Source organism: Natrix helvetica (assembly GCF_964273705.1).
Source record: "Natrix helvetica genome assembly, chromosome: 3".
NCBI classification, from domain to species: domain Eukaryota; kingdom Metazoa; phylum Chordata; class Lepidosauria; order Squamata; family Natricidae; genus Natrix; species Natrix helvetica.
The window spans coordinates 121,269,818-121,287,902 of record NC_138549.1 but is presented as its reverse complement, the minus strand read 5'-3'; the positions used below and the strand labels follow the sequence as shown (position 1 = coordinate 121,287,902).

Genomic DNA, 18,085 nt, shown 5'->3' with positions numbered 1-18,085 from the left:
CTCGATCTTACAGTAGTCTAGTACAGTAGTTTTACTGTCGTAGTATATTACTCACTGGAATTTTGCTCTAGACTAGATACTTCTGCCACTTCTTTTGTCTCTGTCTCGTTCTTCTCCATCTTCTGTTTTGTGATACAGTATTTGTGCTGATAAATAAATAATACTAGTTCCTAATAATACTAGATCCATACTAATCTCCCTTTATTTATTTATCAGCACAAATACAACATATATATATGTTTTCGTAGATTTTCACGGGTGTAGGTATGCTGGTTTTGTTGTATTCGGGTCTTTTCCTGTGTAAGATTGAGATTGTCTTTGCAACGTTTCGGCAAGCTCCGTTCCCATTTTAAGGCCAAGCCCGAAGATGGCAGGGGAGATCTTGCCGAAACGTTGCAAAGACAATCTCAGTCTTACACGGGAAAAGACCCGAATACAACAAAACCAGCACATATATATATGCAATTATTTGCATTATTATATAGTGAGACATGCAATTTCATGTGTCTCATCTACTTTAGCTCTTATTACAGAGTAACAATCATGCTTTTGGCATAAGCCTGCTAGCAAACACCTGCTTCTCACTTAAGAGCATAATTATGGCATGTGTACGGATAATGAGGTATCATTTAACCCTATGTCCAAGGCTTCATAAATGCTTTGCTTTGCTGAATGCAACTGAAGAAAATAGCTCAGAAATTTCTCAGAGTTAGGTAACTTACATTTATTAAATATAATACATTTATTTACAATTCATTTGAGTTGGTGCTACAGAAACTAATCCTAAACCAAGGTTGGGCCATATGTGAAGGTGAACTTTTCACTATTAATTTGTGATGCGTTTCACCATGCATTACTAACATTGCTAGCTTGGATGTGTAAAATGGGATCAACATTGCAGGAAAAATTATATATATTTTTGATAAAGTATTTTTCATATTTATTATGGTCAAGAGATTTATGTGAAGGTTATATTGAGGAGAAAGGCCAAGAAAGTAAGGCCAGGTTTAGCTACAAATTCATTTTATAACAACTATCCAATCCCTCCCTTTCCTGTCCTATTTCTGCATATGTCAGAGGCAGAATATGGCCAGAGGAATCATTGCACTTTGTAATATGGCCTCAGCATAAATTCCTGTTATTATGTATATTTATAGCAGCCCCATTTTTTCCCTAGGGTGAAATTTGAACCTGTCCTGCAGTTTCCTAAGTGACTTCAGGATAATATAGAAATAAGTTTCTATTAAATTACCTCATAAGCCAGGCAGGGAATGTGTTGAGTCCAGCAGCAAAATGGTGTGTCTGCACTCTGTAGCCTGTCAAATTATTTCTTCCCATATCCTAAAATCTTTAGAAAAGCTTCTTGAAATTCCCTTTAAGGCTTCTTTCCAGTTCAAATTGTACTTCAAGGAAGTTTTATAATTTTTTCTGGAGGCCCAAGGACTAGGTCTATATGATCAGATTCTACTAATTTTCACAGGCCAAATGATGGTGACTATCTTCTAGATCCTAACATCACCTTGCTAAACACCCAATTCTCGCAGTTTTATCTAATGTGCATATACATCAATCTATAAAGTGTGGGTTAGTATTATTTATTTATTTCATTATCTTCTTTCCTTCGTCCTTGTATTGGTATTATTATTATTATTATTATGGTCCATTGCACAGTCAGCCAGATGTTTAGTCTGGATTTGGCATTTTTATCTACCTATCAAGTCCTTCCCAGAGACCTGGGATAGGCAGATGTTGATGTTTTACGGTGTTAGAAGTATTGTTGCAGGATGTAAATTAGTTTGACTAAAACTGCCTTTTGCAATTGACTGATGTGAATTTGACAATGCCAGTGGTGTTCCAGTGGTGCTCCAGTTGTTTTGGGATTGCTCCCAAGGGACCTGTAACTATTGGAACTACCTTTGCTTTGTTTTGCCAAAGTCGTTCTACCTCTATTTGTATTTTGTTTTCTTCTCGAGTTCCTTCTCTTCTCTTCTGCTGTCTCCAGGTACTGCACCATCAGTTATCCAGACTTTTTTGGTCTTTCTTATTGGAAGTTGTTAAATCTGGTGTGTTATGCGGCAGATGCCTTTCTGTTTAAATTCTAAAGTCCCAGACCACTTTAGCTTCTTCATTTTCTATTACTTTCTCCATTTTATGGTCCCACCAGTTTCTTCCAGGAAAATTGTATTTATTACTACTACTACTACTACTACTACTACTACTACTACTACTACTACTATTATTATTATTATTATTATTATTATTATTATTATTATTATTATTTTCTCTGTTGCCTTGCAAGTACACTGAGTGCCTTTATACCACAGACAAATTCCTTGTGTATCTAATCACACTTGGCCAAATAAAGTATTCAATTCAATAACAAAAGATATTCAAATTTCATGTTTTTGATTAATAGTGTTATGCAGTTATTTGAGAATGATTCAGAAAAACTGTTTCAGAATGTACAGGAGTGTAAACAAGCTGTCAGCGAATGATTAAAGCAGCCACAACTGTTTCTAAGGTCAAATGGCTGCTGTAGAAGACTCCCTCCAATGGCTCTAACAAATCAGGCAGTTATTCTACATTAGTACTCTCCTACATCCCAAAGCACTTTTTCCAGATCACATCTGAAGCATTACACAGCCCTACTGGTCTTACTACACCCATATTATGAGAGCTAACTGGACAATTTTTAAAAAGTGCAACATGTCTTTTTTAATACGTTCAGGTGCAGTGAAACGTTTGGATTTTGTTTCATCCACTTTGAAGCATACAGCTTCTTCATAGGGCCTAGTTACCTGCGGGATCGCATCCTCCCACATACATCCCTGCGGCCAATTCGCTCTCACAGGGAGGGGCTTCTCCTGGTGCCGTCCACTAGGCAATGCCAACGGGCGACACCAAGGAGTAGGGCCTTCTCTGTGATGGGCCCAACCCTCTGGAATGACCTCCCCCCCGACATTAGAACCACCCCTGACTTCCGTTCCTTCCGGCAGAAACTGAAGACTCACCTGTTCCGACTGGCTGGTCTGGCATAATTCTTAACGTCTACCTCCTGGCATATATATTTCCTACTGGTTTTTTAGGGGACTTAATTTTATAAGACACTGGGGTTTTAAACTTTGTATATTTTAAATTATTTATTTAGCAATTACAGTTCTGTCTATTTTATCCTCCTCTTATTTATGTATTTATCCATTTAATAATTTTTAATTGTTATTATGTATGATGTTTTTGATATGGACTGTACACCGCCCCGAGTCCCTTTTGGGAGAGGGGGCGGTCTAGAAGTGCTAATTAAATTAAAATTAAATTAAATTCAAAAAGTAGAATTTGTCTCTTAACTTTCAGAGCTTTGATATGTAATAAAGCTGGACCCTTTTCTGTCTGCTGCCAAATTGTGCTATTCATAATGATTAATGCTGAATTCACACTATTTTAGTTGTTCACGTTGATTTTTTTTTTTAGTAGCCTTAGTCTTTGAGTAGTTGGAGATTTACATCCATGTGAATCTGCTGTAAGGTTTTTAACCTGTTTTGCCACAACCATGGAACTGGACTTTTAATAAGAGAAAGAAGAGAAAGAAGATCAGTTACAAAAGAGGAAACTCATTTGCAACTCGCAAAATTATATTTTTATTATTATTTTTAAAAATGATACACTTATTAAAAATTTAAATTAGATTGTTGGGATAGAACCAATAATGTTGCTCAGAAGATTAGGACCAAGTCTCCCCTAATACATTATATTATTATTCTGGCTGGATTGACTTGCTTTTCTTCTTGAAATCTGAGCTGTTGAAAATTAACAATCTCAGTTTTTGAGGTATTGGCAGAGAATTGGATACATGCATTTAGTTTGCCTTGCAGTTACTTAGGACATCCCCCTGTTCAAGCAGGAAATCCTATACCATTTCAAACAAATGATTGTCCATTCTCTTCTTAAAAACCTCCAATGTTGGAGCACTCACAACTAAGCCTAGTGTAAATGTGTAGGTTTAATCTAAAGTATATAACTCTGCAGGATTCTATGTAAATATGTCCCTGAGATCAAAATAGCCAATTTTATATTGCTAAAGAGAAGCATTGAAGCACAAATGATTGAGCTCAAATTATCCTACTTCAGACATGTTATGTGAACATCTAGATTCCAGGAAAAGGCTCCAAGGTAGAAGGTCAAAGGAAAGAGAAGAAAAAGATGACCAGTTGCAAGATAGATAGACCTGTTTACTTTTAGAAAATTTGAAAGAACAGATCAGGGACAGAGCTTGACGTGCTTTAGGTTTATCAGGAGATGTAGCTCCAGCTATTGACTATATTGGTTAGGAATTTGTTGTCGTCTTTCAGCCACTAAGATGTGTCCAACTTTTTGCTACCCCAGGGACCATAACATGCCAGGCTCCCTTGGTTGGGAATAATGATAGTTAAAAGTCTGGATTCTGGAGCATTCAAATAGAGGGATGTTTGTGTAAAATAGGTCATGTGGCTAAACTAGTTAGCTTCCAATCTATCTTAATGAAACTGTTGTTGTCTGAACCCAGTAATTAAAACAAAAATGAGAGAGGAGGGAAGCTAATGTTGGCAATCTGGTTTAGGATTCAGAAGTCTTTGAAGGTAATGAAAAATAAACAAGGAAATCTGAAAACAAGGCTGAAAGGAAGGGTGTAAAAGAAAAAGCTTGTGGGGAGAAAAACATGTTTGGGTTTCATCTATTTATTTTAGACAAATCTCAGCTTTGGTTACTTGAAATTTACAACAAATGAATGCAAACATTTTAAAATCAGAATTTGGGTCTTCTTTGTTTCCAATACAAACTTTTGAGAAAAAGTGGTATCAAATTATCAGTTTAGTTTATTTGTATCCATCAAAGACTATTCCTGGTAAATGCAGCTTTTCTACATTATCAGATCCTGCTTTTTCAGCTCCACAAGTTACCTATTTGCTTTGCAAATTGAGAAATGAACAACGGATAGAGTTAAAGTAATAAAAATATTCACATAAATCTGCCTGAAATTACTCCTTCAGATTGCTAATAATACAGGGAACAGATTTGCTTATTTATAACACATGCTTTGCAAGTGAACATCATTTTGTTGAAGACATCCCATTGTTAAGCAGTTTCCATTATTAACAAAAGCAGCTGCATGCATATTGATAGAATATATCAAAGACATTTGCCACATTAAACCTTTTGATTAGTCAAATTTTTCACTAAAGCAAATGGAAGACTAAACTCTGGAGAATCAGACTTGTTAGGGCTAGGCTTTCTAATCAAGTTTTAATTCAGCTTGCACAAACATGCAAATGGTTTATACGATGTGACCACAGATTTTCTCAGATTGCTCTTGTGTTTTAGTGCTAAAATGATATCTTGGATTATTTGATTATTTATCTTCTGCTTTATTTTCTGCTTTAATTGGTGGGAAATCCCAGCCACTACTTACTTACAACTGATATCTGAGAACAAAGTGGAAACTGATATTGCACTGCTAATTTTCAGTTATGTTATAGATCTTAAGAACTTGGACATCATTTTAAAAAGGTCCATTGCTTAATATCATACATGTTCATATATTTTTTAGTTTTTCTCCTTATGCAGAGAAATCAGAACAAAACAGTCAGGCACCTTAAATTAAATTAATTTCTGTAGTCTCACAAGAAAGATCAGCATTGCAATAGTATCAAAGCAGGAAATAGAAAAGAACAGCTGAATGTAGCATAAAACTAGGCTTTAAGAGTTTTGGGGAAATAAAATGTTTTCCCTTGGCTTTGAAAAGTGGGGAGATGGTAGTTATTGAGTCCACATGGTGACATCTGCTTCTTTGAGGAAGAAAGTTGTGCTCTCAGCCTTAAAGAAGATTGTGGGGTGCCCTCAATATGATACTTATGATTCCAAAGATTCAAATCATCCCTTTTTAGGAAAGGTTGTAGAGAAGGTGTTTGGACTTTAGCAATGATCTTTGAGAAGATGGATTGTCTGAACCCATTGCAATTGGTTTTCAGACTGGATCACAGTATGAAGACAACATTGGGTGTTCTTTTTGATGACCTGATTTGGAGCCAGGATGTGGGTACTGTGTTTTTCTTTGTGCTCCTTGATGTCTTTAATAATTTTAATCATGATATCCTTCTGCACTGGCTGCAAATATTTGGATCATTTAGGTCTGAAGATGTTCCATTATTGATTTTGGGTGGGATTGCATTTCACCGCTCAAGACTGGTGTGTAACTTGGTTATACGTACTGCAACTGACAGGTTCTGTTCAAAGAGCAGGTGGTAGCTGTGGCCAAGTGGATCTTTGCACAGGTGTACCCAATGCGCCACAGGCAACTTTTCCTGAACTTTTCCTGAACCACACTAGTCACCTCACAAATAGATTACTGAAATGTACTCTACTTGGGACTGTCCTTGAAGAGTACTTGGAGGTCCAGAATGCAACAATCTGGACAGTGTGGGGCATGCTTTGTTATTTCTGTGTGATCACACTGTTCTCTGAGTTGCACTGGTTACAAGTTGGCATCTGGGAGCAATTCAAGGTGCTGGTTATCATCTATAAAATTATTCATGGCGCAGAGCCTTTTTTTTCTTCGTGGGACCACTTATCTTTGGTTGTTTTTGCCTACCCAGTGTGATCAGGGAGAGTAGGTCTGCTCCATGTCCTATTGATTAAGCAGTATCATCATGTGGGAATCAGAAAGTGTGGGTGGCTTTTGGAATGATACTCATTCAGACATCCAGATGGCACCCACTCTAATGATGTTCAGGAAGATGGGCTGTACTTCCAAGATGTGGATAGAGTGAAGGTTAAGCCCTTGCTGGATGATATGTGTGTGGTTATACTGTATGTTGTTTTGAGAGCCTCTCATGATTTCCTTTTGTGTTTTGTATTTTTTTACTTTTAATTTGTAATCCATTCACAGTCAGGAGTTATATAGCCTATAAATTGTATAAATACTACTAGTAGTATATACAATTATACCACTGAATCCAAGTGCTTTGCTTCAGATGCATTTGTGGGAAGAAATTCAATTGGGTTTGGAATAGCTTTGAGTGTTAACTAATTTTGAGAATTATGGAGAATGTAGGGGGAGAATATATATGTTTGTTGATAGATACTCTTTGCTTCTGCTACAGGAGAGAACTGTGAAGTGAATTCCCGGTTGGGTCGCTGTACCCCTGGTGTCTGCAAGAATGGTGGCACCTGTGTCAACCTGCTGGTGGGTGGTTTCAAGTGTGACTGCCTGTCTGGAGACTACGAGAAGCCGTACTGTCAGATGAGTACCCGTAGTTTCCCGGGCCACTCCTTCCTTACTTTTAAGGGACTGCGCCAACGCTTCCATTTCACCATTGTTCTCACGTAAGTACTTGGCTTAGGAAAAAAACGAAGTCCAATATAGTTTTGTACCTATATGTACATTATTTTGTCATTCCTTAAATTTTCCTGACATTCTGTACTATTAGCCAGATAATCCTTGTAACTATCCCTGTTTTTAAAAAATCTATTTTATTTTCAAAGTTTTTTAAAAAATAGATAGAATATGAAGTCCTGAGCAAAAATATATTAAACATAAAATATAATTAGACGAGTATAAATGTTTAACCAATTTTCCAAATATAATGTTAAATATTTGGAAATAGTTTTAAAAACAGGGGAGGGGAAATCCCTCTCCTTTTTTGGGGGAAGTCAAATTAGATGGACTGTAATTCCTTGGATAATATATTCACCTTCATTGAAAATAAGTTCTGTAAGTTGAAAAAATGTCCCATTGTGTCTAGATGGACCATTTTCTACTAAATGTGTTTAAAATTGTAGTCCTAAAAGTTCTTATACAAAATTCTGCTTCATCTTCAGCATGTTTTTTTATGCTGTCATTTTGGACAATTTAAAAAGACTTGAATATGGACATTATGTGTCAGGGGAATCACCTTGATCCAGATGTTTACCCACAGCAGGAAGTTGTATAGGTAAACACTGATGGTGTTGCACTTGTATATCTCCCCACTCCCTACAATTGCTGCCTGCATTAGATTTGCGTGTGTTTATGTATATGGAGGCTGAGAGCTACCACAAGCATCTGGACTATATAGACTGCTTAATTTCTTGGATCTGTTTTGTTCAATTTTCAGACTCATTGTGCTACCTGTTGAATAATAAGTGTCTTCCTCTTTCTGTTTTAGCAATACTGTTAAGCTAGGAACTTTTACTAGAAGCAAGCATAGCAAAATTTTTGGGATTTGTGTATCTCACTTCTCATTCTGTCCTTTCAGTGTAAATGGGCATATAAGTACTGTGTTTGTTGTAAGGATGTTATTTGCTTGAGCTCCTCTGATGAGATTATAGAGCCTTCCACATTTCCTGGCCTTACTACCCATAATTATTCCAATTCCATCCTTTTTGTTAGCCTAGCACAAAGAAGCCAGCCAGCCAAAGCCTTTTTGTCCCCAGCAAAGGGTCAGTGATCTCCAGTTCTGCTCTGTATACTTGTCACACACTTTTTCCTCTGGGACTGTGTATGTGTGTGTGTGTGTGTGGAAGGGGGTGGGGGGAAAACTGCCAAGTGCTGACAGTCTAAAATGAATCTACCCAGGAGAGCAATTCTGTGTGTGGTCACAAGGGAAAGGAAGATCTGCTTTGCTCAGATGGGAACCATATTTTTCAGCCCTGACAGGCTTATCATTCACTGTTTCTATCAGGGGGAGGGGGTTTATCATTTCCCACCTGCTGCAGAAGGGGTTGTTCCAATAACTCAGCCCCTTGGTAATCTGGGAGCACACTTTGGTTTGGGAAAGAGACAAAAACAAAAATGGTTGATGCCTGATTTGAGAAACATTCCATTCTTGAATACAGGTAATCCTCGACTTTCAAGAGTTCATTTATTTGACCGTTCAAAGTTACAGTGGCACTGAAAAAAGTGATTCATGGCAATTTTTCACACTTACAACTGTTGAAGCATCCCCATGATCAGGCGATCAAAACCCAAGACGCTTGGCAACTGTCTCATATTTATGATGATTGCATGGTCCCGAGGTCATGTGATCTGCCTTTTGCGATATTCTGAGAAGCAAAGTCAGTGGGGAAGCCAGATTCACTTAACAACCATGTTACTAACTTAACAACTAACAAAACCACTGCAGGGATTCACTTAATAACTGTGGCAGGAAAATTCATAAATGGGGCAAAGCTCACTTCACAAATGTCTCACTTAATCACATAAAGTTGGGGATTAATTGTGGTCCTAAATCAAGGACTACCTGTATAGCAGGGGTGTCCAAACTTGGGAACTTTAAGACTTGTGGACTTCAACTCCCAGAATTCCCCAGCCAGCATGCTGGCTGGGGAATTCTGGGAGTTGAAGTCCACTAGTCTTAAAGTTCCCAAGTTTGGACACTCCTGCTGTATAGTAATTCATCTAGGGAAATGTGTGTGTGTGTGTGTGTGTGTGTGTGTGTGTAAAACTATATAGTTTTAATATTGGATAATCAGTTATGAAGCACATATTTTTTCTCTCTTTTTTTTAAACCAATCTTATATGTGTTACAAATGTCTCTCTATTCTTCACATATTAGATCAGAACAAAATACCCTTTAGCAACCTTATTAAAACAGAATATGCTGAGCAGGTGTAATTTCACATATTCCACTGAGATAGTTAAGAGCCCAAGTATATCTGCAGGTATAAGAACAGAATGTGCTTCTGCTCCTTTGATTCTAAGCATGTATGTTGGGAAATAAGTGTGCTTTTTAAAAAAAAATAATAGACAGGTGTGTATTTGAAATAGTAAGAAGAAAAGAAGCAGCAATGCAGAAGTTGGTAGTTGGCAGTTGGTTGCATCCAATTGTAATATGTTTTTTTTTAAATACTAAGAAAAGTTGCTTTAGCTAATCGGATTCCCTATGCCAGTCCAACTATTAATTGACCCCTTCAATTTTCTGAATGGCAATTTAGGAGTGGGGTTCTAAATTTGATTAGTAGGTCCACCTTTCCTACTTCACAAGGTTGATTTGTGCAGGGCAAATGAAACCTTCAGAACCAGTAGTAAAGAGCTCATATCCTAAATGAACATGTGGATGTGTAGTTTTATACAGAGAACATGGCGGCTCTTTTTCAATGTATGAGTACCGATTATGAAATGTATAAAATAGGTATAGTAGAATTAAAAGGTGGTAGAAATTAATGAAGATATATAATTTGCATAGTTTATGCTTTCTGATTTTTCTGAGCTGGTGCTTAAGTATTTTAAAAAATCATTATTACTTAATAAGCATGTTTGTAAAATCATTGGGAGCCTTTAAAGGCTTTCATGCTCAAAAATAATGTATTTCTACTGAAACTGTATCATTGACAGCTAAAATGCAAAACGTATTAACTGACCTATATGAATGCTGTTTTAGTCTCTTTGTTTTGATAGATCAGCCTACATACAGTTGCCAATAAATACAGAAGATGAGAATAGTAGATCATCAGGAAAAGACTAGCTTACATCGTAACAAGTTAACAGACCAGTTTTTATTTTTATAGGTTTTATATTTATTTTTTATTATTAAATAAATTTATATAGCTGCCCACCTTATATATAAGTAATTCCGGTTGTTATATTGAGAAGCATTCATGTCTTATTTTCTCATTTGCAATTAAAAATGGTACATTTTAGGAATGAGTAGCAGTAATTAATAATGCTCTGATGAAAGCCTATATGAAATAATTAACTAATTTTATAAATTATCAATTTTTCGTGGTTTACTTCAGTTCAACTACAGTTGATAGGTGGGCATATTGATGTCCCTGAAATGTAAGAGAAGATAAGAAGATGTTATAATTCTTGTTATGTTTATCAGAAGAGAGAAGATGGAATAATTTGACACCTCTAAGCTTATTTGTTGGGATCTTTTAATTCCCTTTTCTACCAGATTTCATTTTTGATCTGGTGCCAGGAAGCTATAAGGATTGAAACTAGTAAATGGATGTTCTTTGTTCTACCAGAAGATTGTAGAAAGCAAAGAAAAAAGACACCCAGTGCTCTGATTATATAGACAATTAATATGTCAATGTGCACAGTTAATTAAAGAAAATATCATCTTAAGTATAGTGGTTTTTGGATGATATATTTTCATTTCTTTAGACTAAATCATAGTAAGCAACCTTTGAGTGCCTGATGATCAGATGAATTTGTTCTGGAGACTCAGAAGTTATGTTAAAGCGGGCATGACCACAAACGTGGAAGGGGGAATAGAATAGAATAACAGAGTTGGAAGGGACCTTGGAGGTCTTCTAGTCCAACCCCCTGCTTAGGCAGGAAACCCTACACCACTTCAGACAAAATTATGGTTATCCAACATCTTCTTAAAAACTTCCAGTGTTGGAGCATTCACAACTTCTGGAAGCAAGCTGTTCCACTGATTAATTGTTCTAACTGTCAGGAAGTTTCTCCTCAGTTCTAATTTGCTTCTCTCCTTGATTAGTTTCCACCCATTGCTTCTTGTTCTACCCTCAGGTGCTTTGGAGAATAGCTTGACTCCCACTTCTTAGTGGCAACCCCTGAGATATTGGAACAATGCTAGCATGTCTCCCCTAGTCCTTCTTTTCATTAAACTAGACATACCCAGTTCCTGCAACTGTTCTTCATATGTTTTAGCTTCCTTTTGCAAAAAAATTAAAATCTTCCACCACCATTAACGCAGTAAAGAGGGGAACTAAAAATGGCATTCTAGCAATCTTAAAGTTGAAATAGATTGGTAGGGGTTGATTTCACAATTCCATGGAAGTTAATGAGTATCTGAAGTTTTCATCTAAATGTACATATTGGAATTTTGTGTTTGCTGATGTCAAAAGAACTGACCACTACATTAAGAAAGTGGAAATGTCACTTTACAGTAGATCACCTAGAAGCAGTAGTGTACTGTAAATCAATTGAACATCCCAGTGTATTTCCCGAAGTAACCCATCAGTGCATTTTCTCCTCCTAGCCATGTGTGAGTTAAGTTGTGATGTATGAAGCAGAATCCAGTTTCTAGATTGTTTGGCCACAGCTTTAATCAGTAGCTAGCAAAACCTTTTAATTTATACTTAGCATTTCCCCCCAAGCTGTGAAGGTGTGATTTTCTTCCAAAACAACCATATCATTTTCTGTATATGATTGGATCGATTTGCCCACTAATCCCTGTTTCTGTTATCCTGGTTTCTTGCCGGACTTAACATTCTTGTCCCATTTCTTGAACTTGACCTGGACGCTGTGATATACACACACACGTGTGTGTGTGTGTGTGTGTGTGTGTGTGTTCGGAACTGCCGTCCTCCGTTACATCAAAGGCACCACAGATAAAATCAGCAAAATTCTCCACAAGCACAATATCAAGACAGCCTTCAACACTGACCAAAAAATAGCCAACATCTTAAGAAACCCCAAAGACAAAATCCAGCTAGAAAACCAAGGAGTCTACAAAATACCATGCAAAATTTGCCCTGCAACATACATAGAACAAACGAACAGGAGAATAAATGCACACATCGCAGAACACAAGAACACAGTAAGAAAAAAAGAAAAAACTTCCTCCCTTTTCCAGCACCTTAAAGCTACAGGACATGAAATCAACTTTGAAGGAACCAGGTTAATCTTCAAAACAGAACACTTTAACAAGAGAATAATTATGGAAGCTATCGAAATAGAGAAACACCCCCAAAACATGAATAAACGTGATGATACCTCCAGCCTACCAGATATCTGGAAATCAGCCCTAGTCAACAAATGAGCCCCACCTACCACCCATGCCGTTACAACACGAAACAACAATAGACACACAGCCAGCACCAATCAGCACCAATCTACCAATCATGATACAACCACACAACCAATCATTCCACTTACTGAAACAAAGCCAGCACTCCACACACCCCCACCAAGATTTATAGAAAGACGGCAGTTCCGATCACACACACACACACACACACCCCTATGACTGAGACTTCATACTTCTTATCGTTATGTACCCAGTAACAACATGTGACTCCATAGTCCTGATTTTGGGGGTAGTAACCAAGTTCTCGTAATATTCCCAGCACATCATTAACCATTTGAAATGACCACTCTGGCTTCTTGCTGATCGCTTCCAGAACTTGAAGACTTTCCCAACGACATTGGAGAAATTGTTATTTCATGCTTATCGTCCCTTTCCTTGCTTTTACTCATTATTTATATACAGTCACAATGCAACCAATATGAATGAATGGAAGATTGAGGGGGGAAGTGGAGGGGGGGGAGAGTTCCAGGATGAGTCACAACTGAGTTAGCCTTTTGGGCACTCCTTTGTATGAAGGAACTACATGTCTAATCACAAAGGAATGCCTTTGTTAGATCTAGCGTGCTTCCTTAGGTAAACCATGGCACTTAGCAACCAACAGTTCCTCTGAGGCAGGATATCTCCAAAATTTCTACGTAATAAATGTTGCGAACTCCACCTGTGATCTGTCTGTATTTGTGAGTGTTGTACATATGATCTCTCACTTTGTGCGAATGTTTTCAGAGGAAAATTGTTTGTAAGCACATGGGGTCCAGTGATAACAGTGCAGGATACAATTTATGTTGCTTTGAGTGGGAATTCATTCTGGGGGTGGAGTTTCTAAACTCCATCTTTTCATTTCATAAGGCATTAGAACAGTGTTTCTCAACCTTGGCGACTTCAACTTCCTGTGGACTTCCTGTGGACTTCAACTCCCAGAATTCCCCAGCCAGCTGGGAGTTGAAGTCCACACGACTTAAAGTCACCAGGGTTGAGAAAAACTGCATTAGAAGCTATTGCAAGATTTCTGACCAGGCAAAAATTCTAATAATTCACATCCTGCAAATCACTTTAGTTCTTATGAGCATCTTGCAATGGGCATTGGTGATGCTTTGAATGAGGCCTGGCTTTCTCTTCTTTTGGGGCAGGTTTGCCACTAAGGAACGGGATGGTCTTCTCCTCTACAATGGGCGTTTCAATGAACGGCATGATTTTGTTGCATTGGAAATCGTTCAAGAGCAAGTTCAGCTTACTTTCTCAGCAGGTATGATTGTTCTCCAGTATGTCAGTCAATTTATTTTATTTTACAAACATTCCACCTTTCTGTGCCTTATTTTTCTAAATCTTTAGCAATATTCTTTAACTCCTTCACTCGGCATGCTGTTATAACTCTGGTGCCCTCGCCGCTTCTCAGAAGCTTTATAAAATGATGGGGAAGTTATTCTTTTTCTCCTCAGACTTTATTTTAAAAACCTGAGTGGCGTTTCGTCTTTCCTTCAGGAGAAACCACAAGCACAGTTGCCCCATTCATCCCAGGAGGTGTGAGCGATGGACAATGGCACACTGTCCACCTGCACTATTATAACAAGGTAAGATTATTTTGTGCTAAATTGCAACAGGCCTAGTGTTGAAATACCCAGCATAGCAATTGTCTTGGGATCTCTGAAGTATTCTGCTCATTTTATGCCAATTTTCCCACTGGTATCCCCCCCCCTGGGTACCATGTCATTATCAGTAGTTGGAGATGTTGCTTATAGGGGAAGAGGAGGATATTTTCCATGGCCATGAAACACTCAAGGACTAAAAGAAGCTTTTGATTGTGGAGTCATTGTCAGGATGGCTGCTTCGAAATGTTCATCTCCTATAAACCGCCGGATATCTCCAGCTATTAGTATTCATAGTGCTCTAAACACAGAAGCATGGCGGGGAGGGGGGAGTGGAGAGAAAACTGTGGTGGTCCCAGCATGATTGAGTCCAAGAAGCCAATCGCTAAATAGGAGGATGCTGACAGGGGGCAAGAAGAGGTGAACAGCTGGTGCAATTGTCACAGCCTGCTTCAGTTAATAAGCACGGGCCTGAAAAGGCTGCCCAGGGGAATGGAATGGCATTGATGGCTGGTGGGTGGGAGCGGAATGGAGGGAATGATACTAATCTGGGGGAGGGGAAAGAGCAATAGGGAAGTCCTCCTGTGCTCTATAGTTCAATCAGAACCAATCAGAATAGATCTGGAAGGGATCTTGGAGGTTTTCTAGTCCGACCGCCTTCTCATGTAGAAGACCCTATACAATTTGAGACAACTAGCTGTCCAGGTTCTTCTTAAAAACCTCCAGTGATGAAGCACCCACAGCATCTGGAGGCAAGTAGTTAATAGTCCTCACTGTTAGGAAGTCTCTCCTTAATTCCAGGTTGCTTCTCTTCTTGATTAGTTTCCATCCATTGTTTCTTGTCTTCCCTTCCGGTGCTTTGGAAAATAAATTGACCCCCTCTCCTTTGTGGCTATCTGCTATCATGTCACCCCTTGTCCTTCTTTTCTCTAGATTAGCCATACTCAAATCCTGCAACCCTTCTTCACATGGTTTTGTCTCCAGGCTTTTAAACATCTTAATTGCTCCTCTTTGCACTTTTTTCCCCCTCAAGTCTCAACACCTTTTTTTCTAATCTGGTATCCAAAACTGGATGCAATATTCCAGGTGTGATCTTACTAAGGATTTATAAAGCAATACTAATACGTCACGTGATTTTGATTCTATGCTCCTTTTTATACATCCAAGGATTGTATTAGCTTTTTTGGCTGCTGCCGCATACTGCTGGCTCACGTTTAAGTCATCGTCCACTAGGACTCCAAGGTCCCTCTCACAGTTACTGTTTTTGAGTCAGATTCCTGTGTGCTGTCTCCTTCTTGACCTAGGGAATTACCATTGCTTCTGAACATTTTTTCATTGACTTTTCCAAAAGGCATCATGCTGATCCAATTCATCCAATTCATCCTCTGCTTGAATGCGATGAGTTGAATCTAAAGATCAGTTGAAGGCAGGGGTGGGTTCCAGCACAGCTTAGGTTTGTTCAGGGATGCACCCCGCCCACGGGCTGTGCGCACATGCACAGTGCAACTAAAATTGCTCTGCGCATGTGCAGAAGCGAAGAAACAAGATGGCGGTGCCTATGGCATCGCTGAGGGAACTGGTTCAGGGGCATGGCAGGCCTGGGGCGCTGCGAGTTCCAACGACTCTGCTACTACCGGTTTGGCTGAACCGGGCCAAACCTGTAGGAACCCACCACTGGTTGAAGGATACAGAATCTTTGATCACAGACTAGCCCACTTGATGTGAGAAAGCATCCAGAAAGATCAGTTTAGAGAAGCCCTGAGCAAATCATTTGAAGTAGAACTACCTATTGAAGCCACAGAGGAGCCATAGATACTCAAAGGCTCAGCATGGTTGCTTCAAGTCTCTCCCAAAGCATTATAAATATGCATTTACATGTCCAGAAGGCATTTCTCCTGAGTTCACTAGTGGAGGGAAGCAGCAGACATTTCACCTCACCGGTTATCCTGGCAAATAAAAGAACTTCAGGAAGAGCTTTGAAGCAACCTTGTGTATTTGCTTGTTGCAATCATTTATATACTCCCATATCATATTATGCAGTAACAAATTCCATTAAAATATCATAAAATCCACAAACCTTTCACAATAAAACCGAATCAAAATAAGATTGTACTAAACCTGGCAGCCCATTTCACCATTAAAATTCAGAATTAAAAGTCCCTTACGAGAATAGGCTTCATTTTCTTTCATTGTCTATGCTGAGAGCTAGAGGGCAGGGAGACCTCTAAGGGCAAATTGTTCCATTGTGTTCGGAGAAAAACAGATAAGGTTGTCCTCCAGGTCCATGTCTCTTGCACCTCTCGAGAAATTGGGATTTTAAAAATCCATTTCCTAGAATGATCATGTTAGGCAGCCAAAATCCATTTAGAGACGATAATGTTAAGCAGTTGCATCTTGAAAAAACAGATCCAGAGCATCCTATTGAATGATTTTCATGACACTGATTTACTTCATAAACATTCAGCTTTAATAATAATCCTTTTGTGGTGTTTGGACAGAGGAACTAATTCAGCTATACACGTTATGTTGAACTGAGACTTCTAAATGGTTTCACAATGATGCTATAACAGGATCCCAGTCTTTCAGCTCTTGAATGAAAATTCTGATGCCAAGATCCAGCCCAGTTAACAGACATTCCTCTCACTTGCTTAATGTTTATGCTGTTGCATCAATACAATACCTGTTAGGCAAGAACTTCTGCTACACGCACACAAAAGGGATCAGACAATCACTACAACTGTTTGACACTTATTCAGCATTGATATCATGCTAGATAAATGCCATGTTAGACAGCACAATTACCCATCTGTTGTTGTGAGCTGCATTTGTTCTTGTTTGACCGGTGCTTATTTCATTCCCCCATCAAATGTACAAGTCAAAGGTGGCAGTAAAACAGAACCACATTTTGGTGACGAATTAGAGTTTGAGAGGAGTCTGGCTTAGCTCCATGCTCTAATTTGAGAGCACTTTATTTGGGATGGGTGTTGTTCCTCCCATTCCTGGGAATATTTCTGAATATTGTACAGGTGTCAGCACTGATGAGCTGGATTGCCTGTGGGTACTTCACCCAAGCACAGTGCATATGTGCCAGCAGACAGCTCTTGCTAACTAATGTGGGAGGGTACTTGCTACCAGAGCCTCCAGCTAGTGCCATAGAGCAGTTTCTTTCTGCCCCCTCCCAAATTCCCCCCTTTGTTTTAAAAGGATAGTTGCCTGACAAGTTACAATGTAAAAATCAAACTGGAATCAAAGATGCTTTCATAGGCTATTGTAGGTAGCTTGTCAATGACAAGTTCTTAACAGCATGTTGTGTTGACCTAGAGTTCCATAACTTGGGCTGAAGCATTACAATATTTCATTACAACCAAGTCAAACCTGCAAAAGCTCCTGATTTTTTTGTAGAAATAATTCTGTGACTCTCCCTCCTACCTTACATTGTAAGAATTAAAGGTGTCCTGTGAGTTATGACTCTAAGGATTGTCAGAATATTACTTTCTTTAAAAAAATGCTTTCATGGAAATTACATGGGAGATAAACTAAACAAACTAAAAACGTGTTACCCTTAGCTTATCCTGGCTGGAAACCAAGATGTGTTAGTTTTTACTGTTGATTCTCTGTAGTTACTGTTTTGGGTTGTTGTTTTTCTTGCACACTATGGCAGGCAGAGGTGAAGTTGGGGGGAGGTTTGACAAAAGTGCTCTTTTAAGT

The 18,085-nt window shown here is 38.5% G+C and overlaps 1 protein-coding gene across 2 annotated transcripts in view; it reads left to right on the top strand.

Annotated features, from left to right (window-relative positions):
* CELSR2 (cadherin EGF LAG seven-pass G-type receptor 2) overlaps positions 1-18,085 on the top strand; it is a 121,181-nt gene that overhangs the window by 44,466 nt on the left and 58,630 nt on the right. For both annotated transcript variants that reach the window (XM_081946665.1, XM_081946664.1), the window contains exons 3-5: positions 7,134-7,356; positions 13,922-14,037; positions 14,274-14,362. In XM_081946665.1, coding sequence (XP_081802791.1) covers positions 7,134-7,356; positions 13,922-14,037; positions 14,274-14,362 — 428 coding nt within the window. The remainder of the gene's footprint in view (positions 1-7,133; positions 7,357-13,921; positions 14,038-14,273; positions 14,363-18,085) is intronic.